The 27,173-nt window shown below is 37.9% G+C and overlaps 1 protein-coding gene across 1 annotated transcript in view; it reads right to left on the bottom strand.

Moving 5' to 3' along the window:
- DNAH6 (dynein axonemal heavy chain 6) overlaps positions 1-27,173 on the bottom strand; it is a 282,979-nt gene that overhangs the window by 227,061 nt on the left and 28,745 nt on the right. The window contains exons 5-11 of the mRNA XM_070479741.1: positions 19,235-19,502; positions 13,677-13,811; positions 13,475-13,595; positions 12,516-12,630; positions 10,230-10,398; positions 7,248-7,364; positions 401-601 (exon numbers count right to left, since the gene is read on the bottom strand). Of these exons, the coding sequence (XP_070335842.1) occupies positions 401-601; positions 7,248-7,364; positions 10,230-10,398; positions 12,516-12,630; positions 13,475-13,595; positions 13,677-13,811; positions 19,235-19,502 (1,126 nt within the window). The remainder of the gene's footprint in view (positions 1-400; positions 602-7,247; positions 7,365-10,229; positions 10,399-12,515; positions 12,631-13,474; positions 13,596-13,676; positions 13,812-19,234; positions 19,503-27,173) is intronic.

Genomic DNA, 27,173 nt, shown 5'->3' on the forward strand with positions numbered 1-27,173 from the left:
TATTTTGTTAAGTGTAGCAATGTGCAGATTACTTTATCTTCTGGTTGTGGGGAAAGAGTTGGGTATATTCTGATTTTTTGGTTCTTTTTTGTTTAGCAGGACCTTAAGTTTTCCTCAGTTGCTCTATTTCTTCTGCACCACTCAATGCTCAAATAATGACTCTTCTTCCTTTTTTAACCTTATTTTGTCCCCTAGAAGTTACGCCATCTTGAACAGCTTGTTCCTTTATGTCTTTTTCCTATCATCAGTGCTCTGATATACTAGGACTTTAAAAAAATCTCTTAACCATCTAGAGATTAAGTAGCACTCAATTTAAAGATAAGACAGGAAGAAAATATGTTGCTCAGTTAATTAAAAATTTAAAGTATTGTAAAAATGGCTTTAGTAAAAGAAAATATACCTTTATTAGGAAGATAATTGTGTGATAATTCTTATCATCATCAAATACTGCTGATAAGCTTGGACCAAACCCACAAGTTTTTTCTTCCATTTTGTTGTTAATGTAAGGGCTGGTGAAGGCATCAAAATACGAATCAGGCACGAGATTAGGAACTGATAATACAGTGTCTTGGGAATGATTAATTGCACCTGAAATACCATCCTGTTAGAGAGAAAAGCACAAACAAAAATGTAAATACATATATGGGTATATTCATAAAAAATTTTGAATTTTCTAAAATATTAAAATAAATAAGAATAATTCATTCAACCATACCAAGTACTACATTGACTCTAAGTATATGACAAATCAGAAGACATAGCCCCTGTCTTCAGGAACTATGTTTTCTAGTTGAGAGAGAAATTGATAAGCAAAAAATTGCAACACATTAAGATGAATATATTACATTCATTTGAAATATGAACAAAACCCTGAAAAGTCATAAGGGAAAGAAAGCCAAGATGGGCTTAAGCAAATCAGGGAATGTTTAAAGGGTGGCTAGGTCTTGCCAGGTGGTGTTAGTGGGAAAGAACCTGTCTGCCAATGCAGGAGACATAAGAGACACAAGTTTGATCCTTAGGTCAGGAAGGTCCCTTGGAGATGGGCATGGCAACTCACTCCAGTATTCTTGCCTGGAGAATCCCATGGACAGAGGAACCTGGCAGGCTACGGTCCACAGAGTCACAGAGTCAGACACGGCTGACTAGCAGGCGATCAATAAAAGTTTATATTCTTTGAGCAGTAATTTCCATTCTAGATATCTAACTTTAGAGAACAATTAGGTATGTAAACAATGATTCATGTGGAATGGCACTCACTGAAGCAATACTTATAGTAAAAACTAATTAAAGAAATACTTTAGTGTTCAAAAATTGAAGAAGAGTTAAGTTATAGTATATTTATACAAATAAAAATTAGGCACCTTTTCAAAATGGTGTCTCCAAAGATTGATTAATGAATGACGTGGGGAAAAGTTTATAACGCTATAAAGCTTATAAAAAAAAAGAGAGCAGGATAAAACTGGTGATAAATCCCATTTTAAAATGCATGTGTAAAATCTCATGGCAAGTTAAGTCTGTTTGTATATATCAGTATGTACTAAAACAAAATTGGAGAAAACGTCTAAATATGTTAAAAGGTTATTTCTATTTGTGGCACATGGGATGACCAATGTTGCTAATAACGTCTTTCTGTGTCTTTCACATTCTCTTCAGTGAGCACAAGTTAATTTTTAATTCATAATAAATATAAAATCTATCTAAATGATATAAAGAAAAGGTACTTCTTGAGATGAACCTTAAAAGATGAGCAGGAGCTTCTCAAGTATACAAGATGGGAGGAGAGTTCTTGTAAGCCGTTGTATGTGACAGGCCCAAGGAGGGCAGCAGGACTGTGTGCTGGAGTGTAAGTGCCAGTGTGCTAAAATGCAGTTAGCCCCTCATGAAAGGCCTTGTGAGTGATGCTGAGCTAGTGGCCCAGCATTCCCCAGATTGTGACCATGGACTACCCAGGGTCAGATAAGTTTGGGAAGAAACCTCAGATTAAGCAAAGCTAAACAGGATTTTCCTCTGGATCTGTTAAAAAGATGTTTTCATATTTGTTAATATGTACATGCATATCACAACCCCCTGTCTCCTAGAATGTCTATCAGTATCTTATACAGCATCCTTTGAAAATGCTACTATAGACAACGGAGAAATTTAATTTTAAGTGACATGATAAGATATGCCTAAGAAATAATCTTGCAGTCAACAATGTAGAAAATGGACTAGAAGGCAGAGAGGCAGGCAGGTGAGAAAAGACTGTCACAGTAGGGATGGGGTTCTCATTGAAGAGAGGTGCAACTAAGGTCAACACACAGGACTTGATCCCAAAGAGTAAGGGAGGATCGGCTTTCCTGATGGCTCAGTGAGTAAAGAATTCGCCTGTGGTGCAGGAGACACCAGAGACACTAGTTGGAACCTTGGGTCAGGAAGAGCCCCTGGAGAAGGAAATACCAACCCACTCCAGTATTCTTACTTAGGAAATCCTATGGACAGAGGAGCCTGGAGGGCTACAGTCCATGGGGTCACAAGAGTCAGACATGACTGATTGACTAAGCACAGGATGACTCCTAGATTGCTGGCTTGGGCATCTGGATACTGCATTTCATTCAAATCCAGAAGGAAAAGTAAAAGTAAGTTTTGGAAGAAGCTGATAAGTTTAATTTATTTTGGTGTGTGTGTGCTCGGTTGCTCAATTGGGTCTGACTCTTTGTGACCCCATGGACTGTGGTCCGCCAGGCTCCTCTGTCCATGAGATTTTTTAAGCAAGAATACTGGAACAGGTTGCCAGTTACCCCTCCAGGGGATCTTCCTAACTCAGGGATCAAACCTCCATCTCTGTTGTCTTCTGCATTAGCATGTGGATTCTTTACCTCTGTACCACCTGAGAAGCCCTTATTTTGGTGAGTTGGACTTAACTGTGGAGATTTCCAGATGGCTCTAAGTCTGGAGCCTAGAATAAAAGTACTGGATGGAAATATACATTTAAAGATGCCATTCTAGAAGCAGTATTTAGAACAATGGGCACAGACACAAGCACCCAGGAAGAATATATAGCATGTGAGGAGGAGGGAGCCTTTAAGGATCACAACAGTCAAAGGTCAGACAAAAAAGATGCTCCAAATAGAGGACTGGAAAGGATGAGATGTGGCACAGGAGTAAAACCAAGAGAAATTTAACCAAGGGGGACTCTATTTCCAGAGGTGGGAGCAGTAAGTAAGAGTCATATGCAATCAGAGGTCTGTCAAACACAACAGGAACAGGAAAAAATTGAAAAATGTGTGTTGGATCAAGTATTCAGGTCAGTTCAGTTCAGTCTCTAAGTCACATCCAACTCTTTGCGACCCCGTGGACTGCTGCACACCAGGCTTCCCTGTCCATCACCAACTCCCAGAGTCTACTTAAACTCATGTCCACTGAGTCAGTGATGCCATCCAACTGTCTCATCCTCTGTCGTCCTCTTCTCCTCCCGCCTTCAATCTTTCCCAGCATCCGGGTCTTTTCAAATGAGTCAGCTCTTCGCATCAGGTGGCCAAAGTATTAAGAGTTTCAGCTTCAACATCAGTCCTTCCAGTGAATATTCAGGACTGATTTCCTTTAGGATGGACTGGTTGGATCTCCTTGCAGTCCAAGGGACTCTCAAGAGTCTTCTCCAACAGTTCAAAAGCATCAATTCTTTGGCGCTCAGCTTTCTTTATAGTCCAACTCTCACATCCTTACATGACTACTGGAAAAACCACAGCCTTGACTAGATGGACCTTTGTTGGCAAAGTAATGTCTCTGCTTTTTAATATGCTGTCTAGGTTGGTCATAACTTTTCTTCCAAGAAGTAAGTGTCTTTTAATTTCACGGCTGCAGTCACCATCTGCAGTGATTTTGGAGCCCCCCAAAATTAAGTCTGCCACTGTTTCCACTGTTTCTCCATCTATTTGCCATGAAGTGATGGGACCAAATGCCATGATCTTAGTTTTCTCAATGTTAAGCTTTTAAGCCAACTTTTTCACTCTCCTCTTTCACTTTCAAGAGGCTCTTTAGTTCTTTGCTTTCTGCCATAAGGGTGGTGTCATCTGCATATCTGAGGTTATTGATATTTTTCCCGGCAATCTTGATTCCAGCGTATGCTTCATCTAGCCCACCATTTCTCATGATGTATTCTGAATATAAATTAAACAAGCAGGGTGACAGTATACAGCGTTGACGTACTCCTTTTCCTATTTGGAGCCAACCTGTTGTTCCATATCCAGTTCTAGCTGTTGCTTCCTGACCTGCATGCAGATTTCTCAAGAAGCAGGTCGGGTGACCTGGTATACCCATCTCTTTCAGAAGTTTCCATGGTTTATTGTGATCCACACAGTCAAAGGCTTTGGCATAGTCAATAAAGCAGAAATAGATGTTTTTCTGGAACTCTCTTACTATTTCGATGATCCAGCAGATGTTGGCAGTTTGATCTGGTTCGCCTGCCTTTTCTAAATCCAACTTGAACACCTGGAAGTTCACGATTCACATATTGTTGAAGCCTGGCTTGGAGAATGAGCATTATTTTACTAGTGTGTGAGATGAGTGCAATTGTGCGATTGTTTAAGCATTCTCTTGCGTTGCTTTTCTTTGGGATTGGAATGAAAACTGATCTTTTCCAGTTGTGTGGCCACTGCTGAGTTTTCCAAATTTGCTGGCATATTGAGTGCAGCACTTTCACAGCATCATCTTTTGGATCAAGTATTTGGATCAAGGAGTAGAAGACCATAGTTAACCCAAGCAAGAACAATGTCAGATGTCAAGACTTCAGTATATAATTTTTCCTTTAGATGAAGCTCTATGCACATATGTGTGTTTGAAATGCTAAGACTAATGACCAAAATAAGAGTGAGAAAAAAAATAGAAAATTCATGATTGACAGTACTATTTTTACTGCCATTGGCTAATTTGGGGCTTCATGAAGCAAAATCTTATGTGTGGTGTGAACATATGAACGTGCTTAGCCTACGACTTATCTAGGAATGAAAAATACTCGTGTTGGGCTTCCCTGGTGGCTCAGATGGTAAAGAATCCACCTGTAATGCAGGAGACCCGGGTTCAGTCCCTGGGTTGGGAAGCTCCAGGAAAGGCTATCCACTCCAGTATTCTTGCCTGGAGAATTCCATGGACAGAGGAGCCTGGCAGGCTGCAGTTCATGGGGTTGCAAAGAGTGGGACACAAATGACTGACTAACACTCATGTTGGGAGTAGGGTCCTACAACAGGAAAGATTAAGTGTTGAAGTTTTCAAGGCCTATCCCTTGACACTTAAGGAGAACAGCCAGCTGCGAGCTGGAGAAAGCTTTCTTGTGTTATCTCCTGTACTCTGTCTGCCATGTTAAGGCTATGAATATTCTGGCCCAGACATGAAAATCCAGTGGCTCTCTTATTGGGAACTCCTGAGAGAGAGTCCAACCACAGGGACCTCAGCAGTCTGCTCATTCTTGTACCCTAAACGAGCCTGATGATCTCATAAATTACAGAATCAAAAATTGTTGCAAGAGGAAGCAACCTTAAAACTCACCTGCCTCCTCATTTCACAGATGCATGTACTGAACCTCAGAGAGGTAAGTGGTTTCCCCAAGGTCAAAGAGCCTACTAATTGAAAAGCCAAGACTAGAATCTAGAGATTCTGATTACCAGTGCTTTTGCATCACAGTACACCAGCTAAGGACAGAAAATATAGTCTCTGGTTGGTCTATTAACCTGTGCTTGTACCTGGAGGAAAGCAGAATTCTAACATATCTTCCCGGATCCACCCTCCCTGGTTTACATGCCCTGTAAAATCCCCTTCTCTTGGGTATGGGCAGTATCTGTGAACATGATGGATGGCACAGTCATGATGAGGTTACATTATAGGGAAAGACAAAGGGACTTTGCAGACATAATTGACTGTGCGTCAATCAAGAATGTGATGGGACTTTCATGGCGCAGTAGTTAAGAATCTGCCTGCCAATGCAGGGAATACTGGTTCGATCCCTGGTCTGAGAAGATTCTACATGCTATGAGGCAACTAAGCCCGCTTGCTGCAATTATTGAAGCCCGCAAGCCCTAGAGCCTATGCTCTACAACAAGAGAAGTCACCGCAGTGGGATGCAAACACACCACAGTTAGAGTGTAGCCTCTGCCCACCACAACTAGAGAAAGCCTGCATGCAGCAAAGACCCAGCACAGCCAAAAAGCCATACATAAATAGACATATTTAAAAAAGAAAGGATGTGCCGAGCCACAGTAGACCTGACTGAATCAAGTGAAAGTTCTTAAAAGAGAGATTGGGCCTTCTCAAAGGAGATTCTCCAGCTGGTCTTGAAGAAGCAGACATACATATTGGAACTGGATGGTTCTCAGCTGACTTCTCTCAGGAAACCAGGGACTTCAGTCCTATAGCTGCTTAGAGATGAATTTTCACAACCTGAGGGAAACTGGAAGTAGATCCTTCCCCAGTAAAGCCTCTGAGGAAACCTCAGCCCAGACAACACCCAAAGGGCAGCCTGGAGAGGCCCTGAAGCAAAGAAGGAGCTAAAAGGTGCCCAGACTCCTGACCCACAGAGATGGAGGTAAATATTGCTTTAAGTGGCCAAACTAGTAGCAATTGGCTGCATAGCATAGCAAAAACTGGATGTATGGAAAAAACCAACACAATATTGTAAAGCAATTATCCTCCAATTAAAAAATTAAAAATAGATACCAAAACAATAAAATCCTTTTAAATGTGACATATTTAAAAAATATTTCAAAATGGTATTTACAACAGTGATTGCTTGGACTCACATTAGAAGGATGCCTATAAGTGAGTGAGTGAAGTCGCTCAATTGTGTCCGACTCTTTGCGACCCCATGGACTGTAGCTACTGGGCTCCTCCATGGGATTTTCCAGGCAAGAGTACTGGAGTGGGGTGCCATTTCTTCCTCCAGAGGACCTTCCCGACCCAAGGATTAAACTCAGGTCTCCTGTATTATAGGCAGATGTTTTAACATCTGAGCCACAAGTGAAGTCCTCTAAATTCATATACAAACTATATTCTCCTGAGAGTATACCCTATCAAGCCCCTAATCTGTCTCAAATGAAAGAAAACATGCTAAACTTTCAGATACTTTTTATGTAGATGCTGTACACAGAACAATGCTCTTTTTCTTATGATCATTTTAGAGAAGTGACAATAGTGAAAATGCTAATCATTTAACAGTAGAACAATTGCTTCATTTTCCAAGAAGTTATTTATACACAGACATTAAGGGAGGAAACACTTACCAGAAAATCTTCCAAAGAAGGCTCAAAGAGCAGTGACTGGACTGTCAAAATCAGTTCCGTGAGAAACATCGGAATGAGAGACTCATCTTCTTCCTGCTTCTCCAAAACAGGGACCCCCTGCAATGAGCACATGTGCAGTGTTATAAAGCTATAAGTTGTTGGTTGGTTAGTCAGTAAGTCATGCCTGACTCTCTGCGACCCCAAGGACTGTAGCCCGCCAGGCTCCTCTGTCCAAGGAATTCTCTAGGCAAGAATACTGGAGTCGGTTGCCATTCCCTTCTCCAGGGTATCTTCTTGACTCAGGGATCAAACCCATGTCTCCCGCATTGGCAGGTGGATTCTTCACCGCTGAGCCACCAAGGAAGCCATAAAGATATTAAGTATCAAGGTCTAAAATAAAAAACCTCTGTATTACAGAAGGCACATAAACTCATACAATTAGCTGATTTTATAATGTTGGCATGTCTTTCAAAGAATACTACCATTGAAATTAAAATATAAAGGCAAATATGGAAAGATTATGTAATTATGTAAAACTTCTTTTCTTGTAAAAAAACTATCAACAAAGTGGAAAGGCAAACCACAAACTGGAAAAAATGTATCAGTAACGGATATAGCAGATAGAAGGTTGATTATATTTAAATAGAAATTACTTGATATAGTCAAAAGGAATATATACTAATAATATGATCACTGACAGTAAACTTAAATAGAAAAATGGGCCAAGGTCATAATCTGAAATTTTTTAAAGGAAATGCCAGTCAACATCCTCTTCTTTCTCTTTCTCTTGATACTTTATTCAGTAACATTTCTCGAGTATTTAGTGATTGCCAGACAGAGCTGAGTATTCATGTAAATTGCATACCAACCATATGTAGTGGGTATTAGTAGGTATCATTATTACTGCCATAAGAAAATAGGATCTGGAGAAAGTAAAACATTTCATTCAGGACATACTGCTTCATAAATGGCAGACCAGAACAGACACCCAGGTTTTTCTCATCACAACACCTATCCCCTTGTCCTTGTACAGGGGTGGTAGTAAAGGAACATAACACTTTAAAGTAGTGATACACTACTTTACATCCATCAGATAGACAAAGACTGAAATGAATGCTAACATCTAGATTGCATGTGAGCAAAAGTTCATACTTAAACCTTGCTAGGAAGGTTGTAAACTGACACAAAAATTTCTGGGAATTTATACATCAGTTCCAAAAGTCTTAATGAGTGAGCATATTTCTGACCCAACAGTTCCAGACCTAGAAATTTCTTCTAAGGGGAATAAAATCAGAGATGCATGAAAAATGTATAGACAAAGATGTTCTTTGCAGTATTATTTAGAGTAGTGGAAAAGTGATCAACAATAGAAAACTATTTATGAGATGTATAATACATTTCTATGTGAGAATGTTATATGGAAAAAAATACAAATTGACCTGGGAGATTTTTCATAATATATTGGGAAGTGGAAAAAGCAGCTGATAAAGCAGTAAGTAAAGTATGATTCTCTTTTCACCCTTGGAAATAGATGTCTTGGTATAGTAGAGAATGCTTTTCTCTGTGTATTTCTGTGTTTTTCAAATTTTCTGCACTCAGCATATATTACTTTTATAATTAGAAAGATAAATGTTACTTTCAAAATGCGATAGTATTGAGAAAAAAAAGGAACTAGGAACAAGGAAGGAGAGAAAGTAATGAAAAGGCATATGCAGTTAAAATTCAACTTTTAGAGAAAATGAAAACTATTACAAAGAGCACCAGCCCTTGAAATTGCATAGTTGGGTTTCCTGGGGATATATAGATATGGAGGTAGGAAGCTTGATGAAACCAGATAAACATGTTTGGCTGTGTTTTTAGGTACCTGGTATGGCACCATTTTTCATATCTTTTTGCCTTTTCATACTGGATGTGAGAGTTGGACCATAAAGAAAGCTGAATGCCAAAGAATTGATGCTTTTGAATTGTGGTGTTGGAGAAGACTCTTGAGAGTTCCTTGGACTGCAAGGAGACCAAACCAATCCATCCTAAAGGAAATCAGTCCTGAATATTCATTGGAAGGACTAATGCGGAAGTTGAAGCTCCAATACTTTGGCCACCTGATGCGAAGAACTAACTCACTGGAAAAGCCCTGATGCTGGGAAAGATTGAAGGCAGGAGGAGAAGGGGATGACAGAGGATAAAATGGTTGGATGGCATCACCGACTCAATGGACATGAGTTTGAGCAAGCTCCATGGGTTGGTGATGGACAGGGAAGCCTGGCATGCTGCAGTCCATAGGGTAGCAAAGAGTCAGACACGACAGAGCAATTGAACTGAACTGATGGTGTCATAATCCAGGATCGACTAGGGAAAAGTTTATTGGGATAACAGATAACATGCCTTCTCTCTAGAATGCATTGCTACTATTCATTTGTACTATTTAATCTCAAACATCTCAAATTACTCTAAGATCAACATCCTCCCAAGAGATTATGCACTGAAAGCACCAAGGTTTGCTCCCATGATTTTCTTCTTCTTGCCTCTAAACCACTGTTTATCTCTTTCATTTATACCACTTTACCTGCTTCTCTGCCAGTTCATGCTCACAATGACACCTGAACTATAAGCTTCTTGGGGGCAAGTATTCTGTCTATGCTTTTTATCACTCTGTACCCAACACTGAGCATAGGGATTGGTACACAGTAGATACTTAAGGAATATTTATGGAGTGAACACATGAGGAACCTTTAGCAAATGCCTGTGAGAGTGACTGCAATATTCAGCACAATAGATGTTTTCTCTGCTATTAGATACTTGTTGATATGCTGATTTTCATACTTCCATTCCGTATGTGCACAGTAGACTGTTTATACTGTGAAACCCTCTAAGCATTTCTCCTACGTTTTCCAGTACACAAAATATAGCATAATTCACAGAGCATAGCAAGCACTTCTCAATGAATCTTGCCCAGTGAATTTTCTTAATTGTATCTGAATTTACCTTTTTATCAGTGACTTCAGGTTTCTCTTCTGTAATCCATTTCTGAATGACATCTGCTGAAGGTGTTCGTTTTAATTTGTCAGTGAGGTAATTCAAAAGAGAGCTAGCAGAATTTACTGTTAGGACATGCATTGTATTCTCAATTAGATAGTCATTTAGACGAATAAAGCTTGAAAAGAAAAAAAAAAGCTTCAGTTTTCCATAGTCACTGCATATTTTTGAAAGTGACTCTAAAGCAAGTATTTAAGTTTTAAAATATAATTTCTCTTTGACTTTCTACTTATATTGTGATATCAGGGATTTATTGTCCAGAAGAGTTGTTCTTAGACATTCTTCACTCTAAAACACAAATATACAGCATCAATTTAGCTAGACGTTCTAACCATTCAATAGGGTATTTAATGAGCAATACAGTTATGAAAAAAAGCACATAGCTCATCTAGCCAAAGGGGCCATAAGATGTTTTTTTAAAGATGCTTTAAAGAAGAAATTAGTAAATACATGTCTGTGACTTACATTCTAATGGTAATGGAATCTTTGCTATTCAGTAATTGTTGCTGGAGAGCAACTGCTAACCCCAAGATGAAAATTTAATGCTTCCCTACTTGAGTGCTTAGAATGCAAACTGAGTCAGCAAGGCATTAGGAATAACTTTTCATTCTGCTTAAGTGGAGCCTAAGGTGCCTCTAGCCTGTGATAATAGGCTCAGGGACTGCGTCACTGCTTTCTACTGCAATACAAGCATTATTATTTGATTATCTCACATTTAAGTGTTAGTCACTCAGTCGTGTCCAATTCTTTGCAACTCCATGGACTGTAGACCACTAAGCTCCTCTGTTCATGGAATTCTCCAGACAAGAATACTGGAGTGGGTAGCCATTCCCTTCTCCAGGAGCTCTTCCTGACCCAGGGATCAAACCTGGGTCTCCTGCATTGCAGGCAGTTTCTTTACCATCTCAGATACCAGGACTGGGACACAATTAAGGTTAATCAAATAGCTGTAAAAGCTGGACCAAGTTAATGAGCACAGAGTAACAGTCATCAGTGTTTTCTAGTGCCACATACACTCTTCAGGTAATATTTGGTTATTTTGTTTGCAAGGGTTACTTGCAGTGATAAAGTTTTAGAATGATGCAGAATCCAGTTGGGTAAGCAGGTGGGTCATAGCTCAGTTGGTAAAGAACCCACCTGCAATGCAGAAGACCCCAGTTCGATTCCTGGTCAGGAAGATACTCTGAAGAAAGGATAGGGTACCCACTCCAGTGTTCTTGGGTTTCTCTTGTGGCTCAGCTGGTAAAGAATCTGCCCGCAGTGCAGGAGACCTGGATCCCTGGGTTGGGAAGATCCCCTAGAGAAGGGAAAGGCTACCCACTCCAGTATTCTGGCCTGGAGAATTCCATGGACTGGGTTGCAAAGAGTTAGACATGACTGAGCGACTTTCACTTTCACTTCACTTCAAGCAGGTGGAAGGTCCTGGTGAAGTCTGGAAGGCAAACTTTCTTCCCTGGTCTCCTGGTGACAAAACCTGACTCAGAAAGGTGGTGGAACTTGGTGTGGCCACACAGCTGCCTGTAATTCTTTAGGGACCAAGACAGGTGGAGCAGGCCCTCCAGAGCCATTGGAAAGTCAAAGTGCCAGTCGCTCAGTTGTGTCCAACTCTTCGTGACCCATAGACTGTAGCCCGCCAGGCTGCTCTGTCCATGGAATTCTCCAGGCAGGAATACTGCAGTGGATTACCACTTCTTTCTCCAGGGTATCTTTCCAACCCAGGGATTGAACCCGGGTCTCTTGCATTACAGGAAAATTCTTTACTGTCAGATTCACTGGAGAAGACTCCAAATCTCTATGTGCCTGGCTTCTTACTACCACCTGCCTGGTGCTCCTGACTGGGCCAGAGGGAGACAAAACCTTAGAGATCAACAAGGAGTTCTTGGCCCTTGGACATACCCACCACTCTTTCTGGATGCTTTGCTGGGTGGCAGCTGGAGAGGTGGGTTTCTGGGGCCTTCAATCAGGATACTGGGTCCCCCAAATCCCTCACCACTACTAGCAAATCCTGTGATAAAGCTTCAACTTTAAAAAGTTTTTTTTTTTTTTTTTTTGCTGTGCTGTGTGGCATGTGGGATCTCATTTCTCCAACCAGAGATCGAAACCTCACCCTCTGTACTGGGAGTGTGGAGTCTTAACCGCTGGATCACCAGTGAAGTCCCGAAGGCTTTGACTTTTAATGAAACCTGAGAATGATGGAAGCTCTAATTTTTCCTGAAAGAAAGAATAACCATTTACCATGTCAGCCTCATGCAGTGATGCCTTTTGCTGGCCTGCTCTGTGTAGGTCATTTTATCAGAGTCTCCTGCAGGCAACTCAATGAGACTTCCGCTTTCTGGCATTTTAAAAGGACCTACGAACAACAGAAGAGGCAGTAACAAGAATCCTTCTGTAAAAATTCCATTTTTTTCAATATGGATTAAGAGACAAGTAAAATTTAAAACTTACAAAATGCTTTGGTTCATGAGATATTTCAGACGCCAGGAAATAACCCAGTTATCCAAACAAATTCCACATCAAAGGATTTCAACTCAACAAAAGACGCTAGACAGCTTACTCACATCCGTTTTAATAGGATCTGATTTTCAGGAACACTTTTACTCTTCTTTTCTGCCTGCATAAAATTTTCCTTTAGCCTTCCTGCCAGGTGGGGCCAGTCCTGAGATTGTCTATACTAATTGGTCGAACATACATTTAAGCAGAGAGACCCTGAGTCAACTATAAAATGCTTGTGAAAGAAAGGTTCTGTAAACCAGTTTAGAAATACTATACACAAGCAGGGGTAATGCAAAAAAGATTTAGTATTTACTGTTTTCCCCCACTTTATAATATACAATGAATTTATAATCTATCAAGCAATGTTTGGAAGAACTGAAATATAGGATCATTATTTTAAACTTAGGGCTTCCCAGGTGCCTCAGTGGTAAAGAATCTGCCTGCAATGCTGGAGACGTGGGTTCGATCTCTGGGTCAGGAAGATCTGGAGAAGGAAAAGGCAATCGACTCCAGTATTTTTGCCTGGAAAATCCCATGGAAGAGGAGCTTGGCGGGCTACAGTCCATGGGGGTGTAAAAGAGTGGGACATGACTTAGCAACTAAACAACGGCAGTTTAAACTCAAGAAAAGTAGAAAGAAAACAAGTTAACATTTCAGAAAGCCACCACTTCCAGTCCAGCGGCATTCTTTCCCTTTCATACCCTCAGAAGATTCACGTGCACAGTCATCAGGAATAAATCCTGCAGCACGCAGAGCAACTCGACAAGCTTTTCTGACCACATCTTTTGCCTCGTTTCGAAATTCTTCTAGGCGCTCTGTCACCTAGACATTGATGAATATATATCATTAGTGGCACCAAAGCATCAAAAATGGGGGAAAAACTCTTGTAACAAATTTTCTCACCTCTGCTAGCCGTACAACTTGTGCAGCTTTAAATTCTTGCAGGGTGTAGGTATGACATTTTTCAATAGAACATAGTCCCATAAAACTCAATTGATAACACAATTCATTTATTTTAAGGAGAGCTGGTCGCAAATACTGAATGAAAATAAAAAATTATCGTTTAGTTAAAAAAAAAAGCTCAACTTTTAAGGTATAAAATATTTAGAAAAATAAATAGCTCTATATGTTAATTTCAGCTACAACTACAAAGAACATACATTAAAAAGGGACACTTCTGAAATTCTGTTCTGGAAGTATTTTTTGAGTTATCAGATTCAATTTGTCTGAATTCCTTTCTTTTCATTTTGAATACACATGCTTCAGCTATGAAGTTGAGGGCAAGAAACAGAGGAGTGGGCAATATCTTAAATTTTACTAGGTTTGACTAATAGCTAGTAAAAGATTCTTAGTGTTCCTGAGGACTTTACAATGTCCAGTCACCATGATAATGGAGGTGCCCATCTATTGATCTAAAAGGTTATAGTATAGAACAAAGACAAAATTTACTCTACAAGTTCAGTGGGTAACAGTCACCATTAAGAATCTATCTTGCAGCGTGGTCTGGGAGAATGAGTGGAATTATTTGTGGAATAATGTCACATAATGTAACTTAATCTTCCGCTATGCCATCATCATAAATCTGGGTTCTAGGATGCTGGCTTTGAAGGCACATGTTCCACGATTGTTTCTAGGTCATTCCTTTCTAATCTAATCAGAGGAGGAACAGATAAATTATATTTTTTTAAAAGTTTAATTTACTTATATGTGACAGTGGTTTAAGTATTGTATACAGCACACTCTTGGACTCCTTTCCAGGAGTTTCTAAAACAGGACAAACAATAGTCATTTAGACGTCATGAAATAGTGCTTTAATTATTTATTCAAGCACAAATAAAAGGAAGTTACAATTAGTAGAGCCCTCAGTGAAGAGATTTATTTGAGAAAACATCTAGGAAGTCATTTAGTCCCTAAGATTCATCTCATGGAGGAATTTTCATGATAAAAGAAGCAAAATACAATATTGTAAATCAACTATGCTTCAATTTTAAAAAGAAGCAGAAGTTTACAGGCAATGTCTCTGAGTTGAAATAAGATATTAAATGAATTAATATGAAAACTGAAGTAGAAATGAGACTGTAATCAAAATTGGGCAGCAAAAGTAAGAAAGCCCAGTGTACTGTGCAGAAAAAGTCTTAAACCAAAAATATAAGTTCTTTTAGTAAAGGGATAATTAGCTAGGATCCAGGTGGACAGCAAAACTGGTATTGATGGTCTGCCAAAAAGTGAGAGTTTGACAGTGGGAATTTGGGATATCTATCTATCTATCTATATATGCATATAGATAGATATATACACACACACACACATATATAATCTGAGAAATTGCTTTGGCTTAACTTAAATATCTGGCTATCAGCATAAAGGACAAAAGAGAAAGTTGTTGTGAATGTAAGAGAGACTGAAGGTGTTTTGTTTTTTTCTCTCATGATTAGTTTCCGCTGTTAGCAAATTTCAGATGGAATTTGGGTTAGGTGGTTCATTCCTGGGCTGGTATATCAAGACTGCCCATTGAAGGTGATAAGCATTAGCATTATTTTAATATTTTATAATAAGCATAAGTAGAATATAACCTTTAAAAATTGTAAATCACTATATTATACACCTGAAACATGTAATATTATATGTCAATTGTGCCTCAATAAAAATTTAATTAATTAACTGAAACACAACAGTCAAAACTACTAGAGTCAATAATAAATTCTGCAAAATTTTAGGAAATAGGCTTGATATACAAAAGTCAATTGTATTGCTATATAGAATATATATATATACACACACACACGTATGCTGTTTATATATGGGGCCTCTCTGGTGGCTCAGACAGTAAAGAATCTGCCTGCAATGCGGGAGACTGGGGTTCAACCCCTGGGTCAGGAAGATCCCCTAGAGAAGGGAAAGGCTACCCACTCCAGTATTTTTGCCTGGAGAATCCCATGGATGGAGGAGCCTCTTGGGCTCCTCCATCCATGGGGTCACAAAGAGTAGAAAATGACTGAGAGACTAACACTTCAACTTTCACACTTTATACATATATCACTTAGACATATTCTACAATACACATATATTCTACATATATTCAAAATGAAAAAATCCAAAGTGAAATTTAAAAAAACAATCCCACTTACAATAAATAAAGAATAAATAAAAATTTAATAAATAAATAAATATTTAATAAATAAAAATTTAATAAATAAATAAATATTTAATAAATAAATATTTAATAAATAAATAAATATTTAATAAATAAATAAAAATATAATATTTGGGAATTAATTTAACAAAAGAAATGTAAAATATATACACTGAAAACTACAAAACACTGTTGAAAGAAACTGAATAAAACCTAATAAATGGAAAAAGACTCTATGTTCACAGATTTGAAAAGTTAAAGCTGTTAAAATGGCAATACTTCCTAAATTGATCTACAGATTTAAAACAATTCCTACCAAACTGCTAGTTGGGTTCTTTGTAGAAATTGACAAATTGATCTTAAAATTCGTGTGGAAATTCAAGAGTCCCAGGGAACTTACACTTCTTAATTTTAAAATTTACTACAAAACTACAATATTCAAGAGAGTGTGGTGCTGGCATAAGGATAGCTGTAGATCAACAAAAAAATAGTGAGAGTTCAGGAATTCTCACATTTACAAGCAATTGCTGACAAAGGTGCCAGGACAATTTAATGGAAAAAGAATAGTCTTGCAGCCAATGGTGCTGGGACACCTGGACAGCCACATGCAAAAGAATGAAGGTGAACTCCTACCTCCCACCATCAGTAAAAATTAACCTGAGATGGATTGAAGTCCTAAATGTAAGGCTTAAAACTATTAGAAGAAAATATAGGGGTAAATCTTTGTGATGTGAATTGAAGCAATAGTTTTTTAGATATCATACCAAAAGCACAAGCAGCAAAAAAATGGATAAATTAGACATCATCAAAATTAAAAAATTTTGAGCTTCAAAGGATAGTATCAAGGGAGTGAAAAGACAGCCCATAAGAAAAGTTTTGCAAATCATTTCTCCGATAAGGGGCTTGTATCTACAATACAGAAAGAATTTTTGCAACTACAGGTAACCCAATTAAAAGTGAGAACAGTATCTGAATTGATAGTTCTCCAAATAAGATTTACAAGGGACCAAACTCATATGAAAAGATGCTCACCACTGTTAGCCATCAGTGAAATATAAATCTAAACCACAATGAGAGGGGTGGGATTGAGGAGATGAGAGGGAGGTTCAAGAAAGAGGGGACATATGTATACCTATGTCTGATTCATGTTAATATTTGGCAGAAAACCACAAAATTCTGTAAAGCAATTATCCTTCAATTAAAAAATTAATTAAAAATATAAAATGATGTGAAAAAAGAAAAAACAATGAGATACCACCACCGCACAACCAGTAAGAAAGACTATAATGAAAAAAGGCAGATGTAATAATGGTGAGAAAATGGGGAAACTGCAGCCTTCCTATTTTGTTGGTGGTAATGTAAAATTGTGCAGTGGCTTTGGAAAACTGTTTTGCAGTTCCTCAAAAGGTTAAACATAGAATAACTGGGCATCTGGCTATTCCACTCCTAAGTATATACCCAAAGAAATAGAAACATGTCTAGACTAAAACTCACATATAAATGTTCATAGTGGCATTATTCGTAATAGCCAGAAAGTGGAAGAACCCAAATATCTGTCAATACGTAGATGGATAAATAAAACATATGTATCCATACAATGGAATATTATTTACCAGTAAAAAGAAATGCCATGCTACTACATAGATGGACCTTGAAAACATGCTAAGTTAAAAAAGTCAGTCACAAAGAACCACATATTGCATGGTTTAATTTATTTGAAATGCACCGAGTGGACAAATCAAGAGAGAGAATACGTAGATTGGTGGTTGATCAGAGCTGGGGCAGGGGTTGGGCTGGGGGAGTCAGGGAAACCTGAGGTTAATCAAGGAGAGTGATCACTCTTTTTGGAGTGAGAGAAGTGTTCTAAAATAGACCATGGTGATGGTTGATCATTCTATGAATATATTAAAACCATTCAATAGCATACTCTAAATGAATGAATTGTAGGAATATATTTCAACAAAGTTGTTATAAGGAAATGTGGGCACAGATGCTAATACATCTGTGGTTGGTTACTAAAAATAATAAAAAGAAAAATTTCAAGGATATCCCTTCAACATGGTCAGAGAAGAATGAAAAGAACCAGCCCTCCTAGTTAACTTGTAAATATACGACTAGTGGTGTGTGGTAGTGATAGCATCTAATATTAATAGATATTTAAACAAACAAAATGAGTCTTTTGGTAGTATCAACCTAAGATTAAAATGATGTGAACTTTCTAGTCTGCTTGGACTACATTAAAAAGAAGATATTATCAAGGTTAAAGGACTATTGGTATGAATGGTGGGCAAAGAGAATGGCAATCTCAAGCACATGATATAAGGAAACAAGCTTAAGGATTGAGAGGCTAAAGGAAGGAAGAACTATTCTATTTATCTAGGAATAAATTAATGAAATATATAATGACCAAGATACAGTAAAAGATGAAAGATGGTAAAACAGTGGTAAAATAGGTTCAAATGATTGATAGATCCTTGGTGAAATTAGAGGTCTAGGGCTGAGTTTGTATCAAGAAAGATTAGAATCTTTTCGACAACTCAGAATGCTTGATTGGATGGAGGACTTGAGATGGTACATCTTATATACCTGTCTTTGTACTAACATCTTATGTGAGTTGTATTCCTTTCAAGTTCATTTATTGTGCAACTGATGTCTTGATCAGATCTTTCAGACTACCATATGCAAAGAGAAGGAAATGACCAGTAAAATGCAAACTTGAAGTTTCTGATGTGAGAGGGTGGTGATTCAGTGTCATAAAATAGACATAAAATAACAGTGATTACAGTTCATTCCCAGGGGCCAATCAGAAAACTTCTCCTGCAAGTTGAAATTCAAGAAGTAGAGATTTTAAATATGGCCACATGCACTTTAATAGTTCCTTTCCCATGATTATCCCTTCCTCCAAAGTAAACACTAAAAATTTCCATACTGTTTGAATTCATGATTGAAAATACATGTTACATTGGGAGATACTGGCCCAATGAAAGCAATGAAAGCAAACCCACAAATTATTTTGGACCATATAGTCCAGAGGGTCTCAAAGATAAGAAGTAATAGGAGTTGCTAGCCTGCTCTGAATTCAAGAAGATACACAATTTTCCTGATCAACAACAAAAGGAATCGTGAATCCAAACCTCTAAGGCTGCTTCTAAACAAAGGGGACCTGTGCAAACCCTAGGTAAAATGTAGAAACACATTAGACTGCTAGACCCTTAAATGACAAATAGGACAAAAACTGTCAATTCTCTTAAAAGAGGAAATATTCTATTTTGGAGATTAATTTTTTTCTGTTAGTAATTATTTTAAAATATGATTAACAAATACATACATGATTAACAATAAACAGATCTTTTTGTAGAGATTTTCGACATCCACTGATTTTTTTGGAGCGAACATTCTTCTTCCACACGCTAAAAGCCTTCCATTTCCGAAAAAGTGAAAATATGGGAATCTTAGTGAGTTCTCTGTGATATAGATATTCCTGTTCCCATCGATCAATTTCGATAAATTCAATGTCATTATTATAAACATGTGTCACTGCCTTTTTGCTAATAGTATAATAGTCATTTTTATTGATGTTCTCATAATTCACAACCCTATGAACAAACAAAAATTGGAGCAAATGAATACAGTAGTCAACATAAAATTAAGCAATTGCATTACTATTTTGTTTTAAAAAGGTAAAAGATTTATGGAAAATAAATGTTTAAAATTTTTTTAAATTCTAACAGGCCATTTTGAGACTGAATAAATTATTCAAGAAAAGGGAGCTACTTTTAACAACAGTTAGTATTTCACAATTTTGGCAGTATGTTTGATAATTTCAGTTATGTGATTTTTACAAAAACAAACCAATTGTAGATTTTTAAAGTGAAAGATACCTGGAAATAAGTTTTGATTTATCATTGATTGTTTAGAAACTATTCAATAATAATAGTGTGAAAGAGTTTTACTCTACCCAATATTGACAGAACTATGAAAAAGATCAAAACAAGAAAATAAGAATTGGATTAGAATCAAGACCCAGATTAAACTTTAAAAAGTCCAGTTTATCACCACATATCAAAATAATTGTTAATGGGAAATTGTTTATTTCAAGATATTCCTCTTTCAACTGTCATTAAGGGTATTCTTCAATCTCATTCATAATAAGAAATAGATCAAGCAAAGGAGTGAAGCAAGAATGGGATAAACACCAGAGCAAGGATAGGAGCGGGAAGCAAAGAAATGAGAATAGAAAGGCAATTCCCTAAAACTTCTTAAAATCTTGCTTACAGACACAAAGATATTTGTAATTTTAACTATAGCACTGAAATATTGGATATTATTTAAATGTTTATTAACAGACCAAGTGCAAAATATGACATGGCAAAAACAAAACCTCAAATTGTTTCTATGTTAAACTATGCAAAAATTGCAGTTATGTATGTTATATAATAATTCTAAAAATTACTATACAAAATTCAGACAGGAACTCTCCAGTGAAAATCAACTGTTTCCCATATCTATTTTTCTCTTCCAGTCCTTAGCTCTGCATTCTGAACCTGAGTTCATGATCTTTAGCACAGCCTTCAGGTTACATGTAAAATACCTGAAATTACACTTAGACAAATTTATGTACATATGCGGGATAAGTTTTTTAAGGGATTGGAACAAAATTCTCATATGCTTTGTGTCTGTTAATCAAAAAACAATGAATCAGTGGCAAAAATAATTTTTAGGTTTTAATTTCTATTTTTGTTTTAATAACACTAAGAAAAATATTTAAAAATTAGGGCATGAAGGACCAGAATGAAAGTGAACTCAAAGCAAGAGCTCTTCAAGTGAGCACAAAAGGGAACTAGGGATCTGGTGGGCTGTGGAGTGGGGGCAATCTCAAACATCTCTCCCCCAATTCAGTGCTGTAACAGAAGAATTTCAACTTGCTTAGCTCCTACCTAACAGCACTGTCTGACTCTGTCTGTGTTCTAACTGAGTCACAGCAGAAACATTTGGGAAAATGCCAGGTATTACATGTTGCTGGTAAGTTATATAGAAAATATTAAAATGTTTTTCCTTTTTTTTTGTTAACAGCTTAACATATAATTAGGGCATTCTCCAAGTGATTCTCTACAAAGTGGGAAATTTCAACTTGTCTCTGAAACTGTAATCAACCTTAGATGTTTCATTAACTTCAGTCATCCAACCAACCTAAAAGCAAGAAAAAGAGTTCACTAATGACCCTGGTGTGTGTGTGTCTAGAAAACTTACTCTGTGTGAGTCTATATGCTACCAAAGGCCCTTCGATTGACAGAAGATAGCAGGCGTGGTCCATGACATTGAATTTTAACTTACTGGTTCTCAGTGCCACAAAGAGATCCTTTTTATTTATATTTTCCTACCTATTTAAGATTTTCATTCTCAAACCCCTAAGCCTTTTCCTCCACTCTACATCTTTACTCCTCACAGGGCAAACAAACACATGAGAGTCTTTTTAAAATTTGGATCATCAGCATAAAAATCACCTGGCGTGCTTAAGAATCCAGATTTCTGGGTCCAACACAGAACCAGAATCTTTATGTACAGAACTCGAGAGTCTAGCTTAGCAAATTTCCTGTGTGATTCTGACACACAATAATGTTTGTCACCATTGAATTCTATTTGAAAGCAAATCAACAACAACAAAACATGATGGTGATATGATGAGCTCTCTTTTGTATTTTCACTTGAAAATCTTGTCCCAGAACTTCCCTGGTGGTCCAGTGGCTAAGACAACATACTCCCAGTGCCGGGGGCCTAGGTTGGATACCTGGTCATGGAACTAGATCCCACATGCCACAACTAAGAGTTCACATGTCACAACTCAAGATCCCACGTGCTCCAACTAAGACCTGGTGCAGCTAAATAAATAGTAAATTAAAGAAAAACTTAACTGTACCTTCACTGTGTTTTATCCCCTTGAGTACATTTTTCATGCTTTCCTCCAAAGAAAGATGGAGAGGTTTCACATCACCTTTTTCTACCTCTCCTTGTATTTGAATACTTTTTCTCTGCATTTAAAAATGTATAGAACTTCACTTTAACTTGTAGCTTCCTTTAGCTTCCTTTTTTTTTTCTTGACCCTGTTGCCCATTTAACTTAAAATCCCCTGTCATCTTCCTTCTCTTAAACTTCCTGTATAATGGTCGTATCCACTCCATCCATTCCTTCTTGTTGTTCAGTTGCTAAGTCAGGTCTGACTCATGGCAACCCCACGGACTGCAGCACATCAGGCTTCCCTGTCCGTTACTCTCTCCCAGAGTTTGCTCAAACTCATGTCCATTGAGTCAGCGATGCCATTCAACCATCTCATCCTCTGCCACCTCCTTCTCCTCTTGCCCTCAATCTTTCCCATCATCAGGGTCTTTTCCAATGAGTGGCTCTTTTTATCAGGTGGTCAAAGTATTGGAGATTCAGATTCAACATTGTCCTTCCAATGAATATTCAGTGTTGATTACCTTTAGGATTGACTGGTTTGATCTCCTTGCAGACCAAGGAACTCTCAAGAGTCTTCTCCAACACCACAGTTCAAAAGCATCAATTCTTTGACACTTAGCCTTCTTTATGGTCCAACTTTTACATCTGTACATGACTACCAGAGAAACCATAGCTTTGACTATATGGACATTTGCTGGCCAAGTGATGTCTCTGCTTTTGAATATGCTGTCTAGGTTTGTCATAGCTTTCCTTCTCAAAGTTTCTGAAAACTAGTCTTGTTTCTCACTGCTCTAATACAGTGATTCTCTTGAGGATCAGTAGGAATTTCCTTTAAGCCCAATCCATTTGGTAGGCAGAAGGGACAGCAGGGTCAAGGAAAGCTTTGCAAAAGTTAAAGAAGCATATGCACAGTTCTCTGGAATCCTATTCTGCTTAGACTCTCTAGTTTGTTCCCAAGAGGCTAAACCCTAAATATACTCCTGGACTGCTGTGTTTTACTCCTCACATTGTAAATCTTGGCATTCATCTGTTCCAGGAATTAATCCTCTACACCGAAGTAAGGGCTGCCTATTCAGCACTTCTTGGCATTCAGAATTCAGCCTCAAACTTCAACAGCTTCCTTTGTTTTTGTTTGTTTATTTATTTTTTGATTTTGTGTGGCTTGCAGGATAGTTCCCTGACCCGGGACTGAACCCGTGCCCTCAACAATTAAAGTTCAGGGTCCTAACCACTGGATTGCCAGGGAATGCCCTCAGCTGCCTCCTTTGGATGTTTGTTTCATCAAGGCCTTTCTTTGAGAAAATAACCAGGAAAATTAGTCTTCCTTTAAAACCTCAAAAGAGAACTTAACTTTTTTAATTGCTGTGCTCTAATATTCCTACTTTGCTGGTAAAAGACTTTCTGACCCAATTAACTTAAACAGAGATCCTTGGACAGTTAATCAGGCTGAGAAGAATGTCTTGAATAAAACTATACTTAACTGTGTTTATTCAGAGAAGGCAATGGCAACCCACTCCAGTACTCTTGCCTGGAAAATCCCATGGATGGAGGAGCCTGGTAGGCTGCAGTCCATGGGGTTGCTAAGAGTCAGACACGACTGAGTGACTTCACTTTCACTTTTCACTTTCCTGCATTGGAGAAGGAAATGGCAACCCACTCCAGTGTTCTTGCCTGGAGAATCCCAGGGATGGAGGGGCCTGGTGGGTTGCCGTCTATGGGGTCCCACAGAGTCGGACGCGACTGAAGCGACTTAGCAGCAGCAGCAGCAGTGTTTAACTGGAAAAAAAGATGCTTGTTGTCTTTTCTTGCTGTTCAGTGTAGAATCATGGAATCCCTTATCAAATTATTTTGTGGTAGAGCCTCTGTCCATCTGAAATGAAACTTAGACTCAAGGCTTCTATAAATGTCCAAAAGAATGTGTCATGTTAAGAGACTTGCATGGCCTATTGTGGGAGGTCATCCACCGTCCTGTTATTCTTCATTTCCGATAAACGAAATCTACTGTGGTTCTAAAAAGCATTAATTTTTTCTCTTGATTTTTCTAAAACAATCTCAATGTGATTTGATATTTCAAATAGCATCTTTATCTGTTAGTGATAGAACATGCATCCGTTTATCTTTAAACAGATGCACTAGACTAAGACTGCAAAAGTATGAGCCTTCTGATAGAGAATTTTGAACAGCCTCCTACTGCTTATGTCATTAAATCCAAATTATTCTGCCGGGTGTTGTGGCACTCTTCTCCTGTCCATGTTAGTTCCTTCTCTGTCCACACAATTTCCCTTTTTAATCAGGCTGGTCTCTCAATCATCTTAGGCTTAAGATGGTCATCTCAGCACATCTTAGACTGTGCTAGAACGCATGCGCATGTCTTTGTCCACCTGATCCCTTTTGACCCTCCTGATTTCTACAAACAAGTGAGTAATTCCTTACCTGCTTTTAGGTGCTGGGGTGAATTAGATGAGTCAAATCTAAGTTGTCTTATTATCACACAGTTTTAATCACAGTTTATTACATAGTTTTATGATTTTAACATGTTGATTGGACAAAGGTAAACAAGCAAGAGCCTGGAAAGAAATTAGCTGTTTCCTGAGTTTCGCATTTATAAACCTCAATCTATTTGATGATGGTCAGTATCATGATTCAGTATGCATTTAGATCTAACTTGAACTACAGAAGAGTTATGGCTTGCTTTGCTTCTGGTTTGATTAGCCAGAAATGGTAAAAATAACTGATAAGGAACTCCTAGAATATTAGACTAAAGCATAACTTCCAAGTTTGTTCAATAATAAGTGCTCTACGGTCAATGGTTTTCAAAGTATGGTCCTTGGAACAGCAGCATCAACGTTACATGGGAATTACAAATTCTTAGGCCTCCTCCAGACCAACTGAATCAGAAACTGGGGTGGTTAACAATCTATGTTTTAGCAAACCCTTTAGGGCTTGCTGGAGAACCATTGTTCTAGCCCCATGGCCTACAGCTCTGATTGAATATTGGGATCATCTCATGAGTTTTAAATAAATGCTGTTGCTTGGGCTGCACAACAAACCAATTAAATATAACTCTGGGGGTGGATCTTGGGTGATTCTAGAAGCCAAAGCTGAGAACCACTGCTCTAGGTTCTTCAAATTTTTGTATAAAATGAAATAATCATCCACTAAATTGTAACATCGCCAAAATGGTGTATGTGTGTGTGTTTGTGTGTGTGTGTGTGTGTGTGTGTGTTTGTGTGTGTGTACATGCCTGTGTGTGTGTTGAAAGGAAGACAATCTGAAACTGGGATTTTTGATGATTCCAAGTGAAATACTAAAGATCCATGGTGTTTCCTACTTGACTGAAATTTCTACATGTGCTAGCCCAAGAAAGCTGTCACTGTGTTAGGCAACCTGGGGAGGTTTCTGATAACGTGGCTTGAAAATGATCTTTTCCTTATTATATAACATATGCCTCATTATAGTGTTTTTTTAATAGTTATGACTTCATGTAACGAGAAACGCTTTCACTTGAGAAAGCTGATATTTATCCACATATTCTGTTTTAGGCTACTAAACATGTAATCTAGATGAAAGGATAGAATAGCTTTAGTTTGAAATTTTAAAGCTGTCTAAAAATTATTTTAACATAACGGGCTTAGAAACTATCTGAAAACCAACTCAATCATTTAGAAAGCAATATGGCCTGAGCCCAGTATAGACTTTTATATCATCCTAAATCACATAACTACGTTTCATAGAATTCTAATCCCAACAGGTATCCCACAAGAATTGGTTCTTTGTTTATACAGGCTACAGTCCATAGGGTTGCAAAGAGTCAGACACAGCCGAAGTGATTTAGCATACACTCAGGCACCTAGAAGTCTAGGACAGGAACTACTTCCTGCCTTCTAAGCAGGACCAGGCTTTGCTTTTGCATGGGACTCCTTGCAGCAATCCAACGGCCACCCCAAGCTGTCCTTTCCCAAGGTGACAACTCAGATGCTAGGACATGAGATACACAATGGGTCCACTCTGGCTTAAGAGGAGTCAATATTTCTTCCAATAAGTTTAAGCATAGATTTTAGGGTTCCTGCAGAGACATGCCCAGAGAAAGAACCAGTGTACTATGGGAAGTCCAAAGCTGTGGCTCCCCATCAGTTATTTATAATTCAATTTTAGTTCCTCTCAATGCAGATATAATTTAGCAGTCAGGGGTCATTTTTATCATAAGTAATGTTGCTTAGAAACAACTGATATACTACTTTGTATCAGGTTACCAGGGGAACAGAGCTTCAGAGTTAACCAAAGGTCAGATTCTCATGTGAAGAGTGAGATCCTCTAAAGCAATGCTTCCAGCATTTGCATGTTTTAACACGTCCGAACAATGATAAGATTTTACAAGGCACACTGGCGAAGACTTAATTATAATTTCTTTGTACTATAATAAGAAAAATAAAACATGAAATATTCAGGGAAATATTCAATATTGAATTTTATGAAAAGTCCAGATAAAGTCTTAGCTCATAAACAACTGCACCTGTGACCATAGCTTTTTTGAAGTAGATACTGCATTTTTAATCAAGACATGATGGGTAGTTGGTTCAAATTCTTAATAATCACCACTGCTAAGGAATACTGCTTATAGAAATGGGAGATAGCAAGTGGCAGGTGATGATTTATTACTCTGTCTCCAATGAATAGAAACTCCCTTCTCCACTGATCAGAATTTGGATCACCTGTTCTTTTGAAATTATGCACCAAAGGTACCACCATTCTTTAATTCTAACAGCTTTTCCTTTTCTCTCTTTGATGATTGCCATGTTGAAATTTCTTATTACAAAATGATTTAAAACCCAGTCAAGCATTTCCACATGAAGTATTTCAGAAGCAACGGTGAAGCTTTCTCTCAGACATAGATGTTACTGTTTGACTGCATAACTTTTCCTTAAGTTTAAATTCTTACCAATGACTTAAAAAAAATCACTAGAGAGCCATATGAAATTTCACCTTTCCAAAATTGAATTTTTGCTGTGAATTCCTAATCTTCGTCAGTATGTATTAATACGTTTTCAGGAACCTTTAATAATTTTTTATAAAGTTCATTCAGGTACTCAAATGTCAGTTAAGCAACCCAAGCTGTGAAACTAAAAACTGTTTTTTACTAAATGCACAAAGTTGAATCATTTGCAAAATACGTTCCAATTCTTAACAAAATTCTGCCTTGGGATCACCTATGCACTTCAGTCTGAAACAATAAAAAATGGTATTCTGCTCCTATATCTTTGTAAAAGGCGTAAAAACAGAAGGTCAAGTGGTGACTTGGATTTTATTATAGT

This window comes from Odocoileus virginianus, chromosome 2 (assembly GCF_023699985.2).
Source record: "Odocoileus virginianus isolate 20LAN1187 ecotype Illinois chromosome 2, Ovbor_1.2, whole genome shotgun sequence".
Lineage (NCBI taxonomy): Eukaryota > Metazoa > Chordata > Mammalia > Artiodactyla > Cervidae > Odocoileus > Odocoileus virginianus.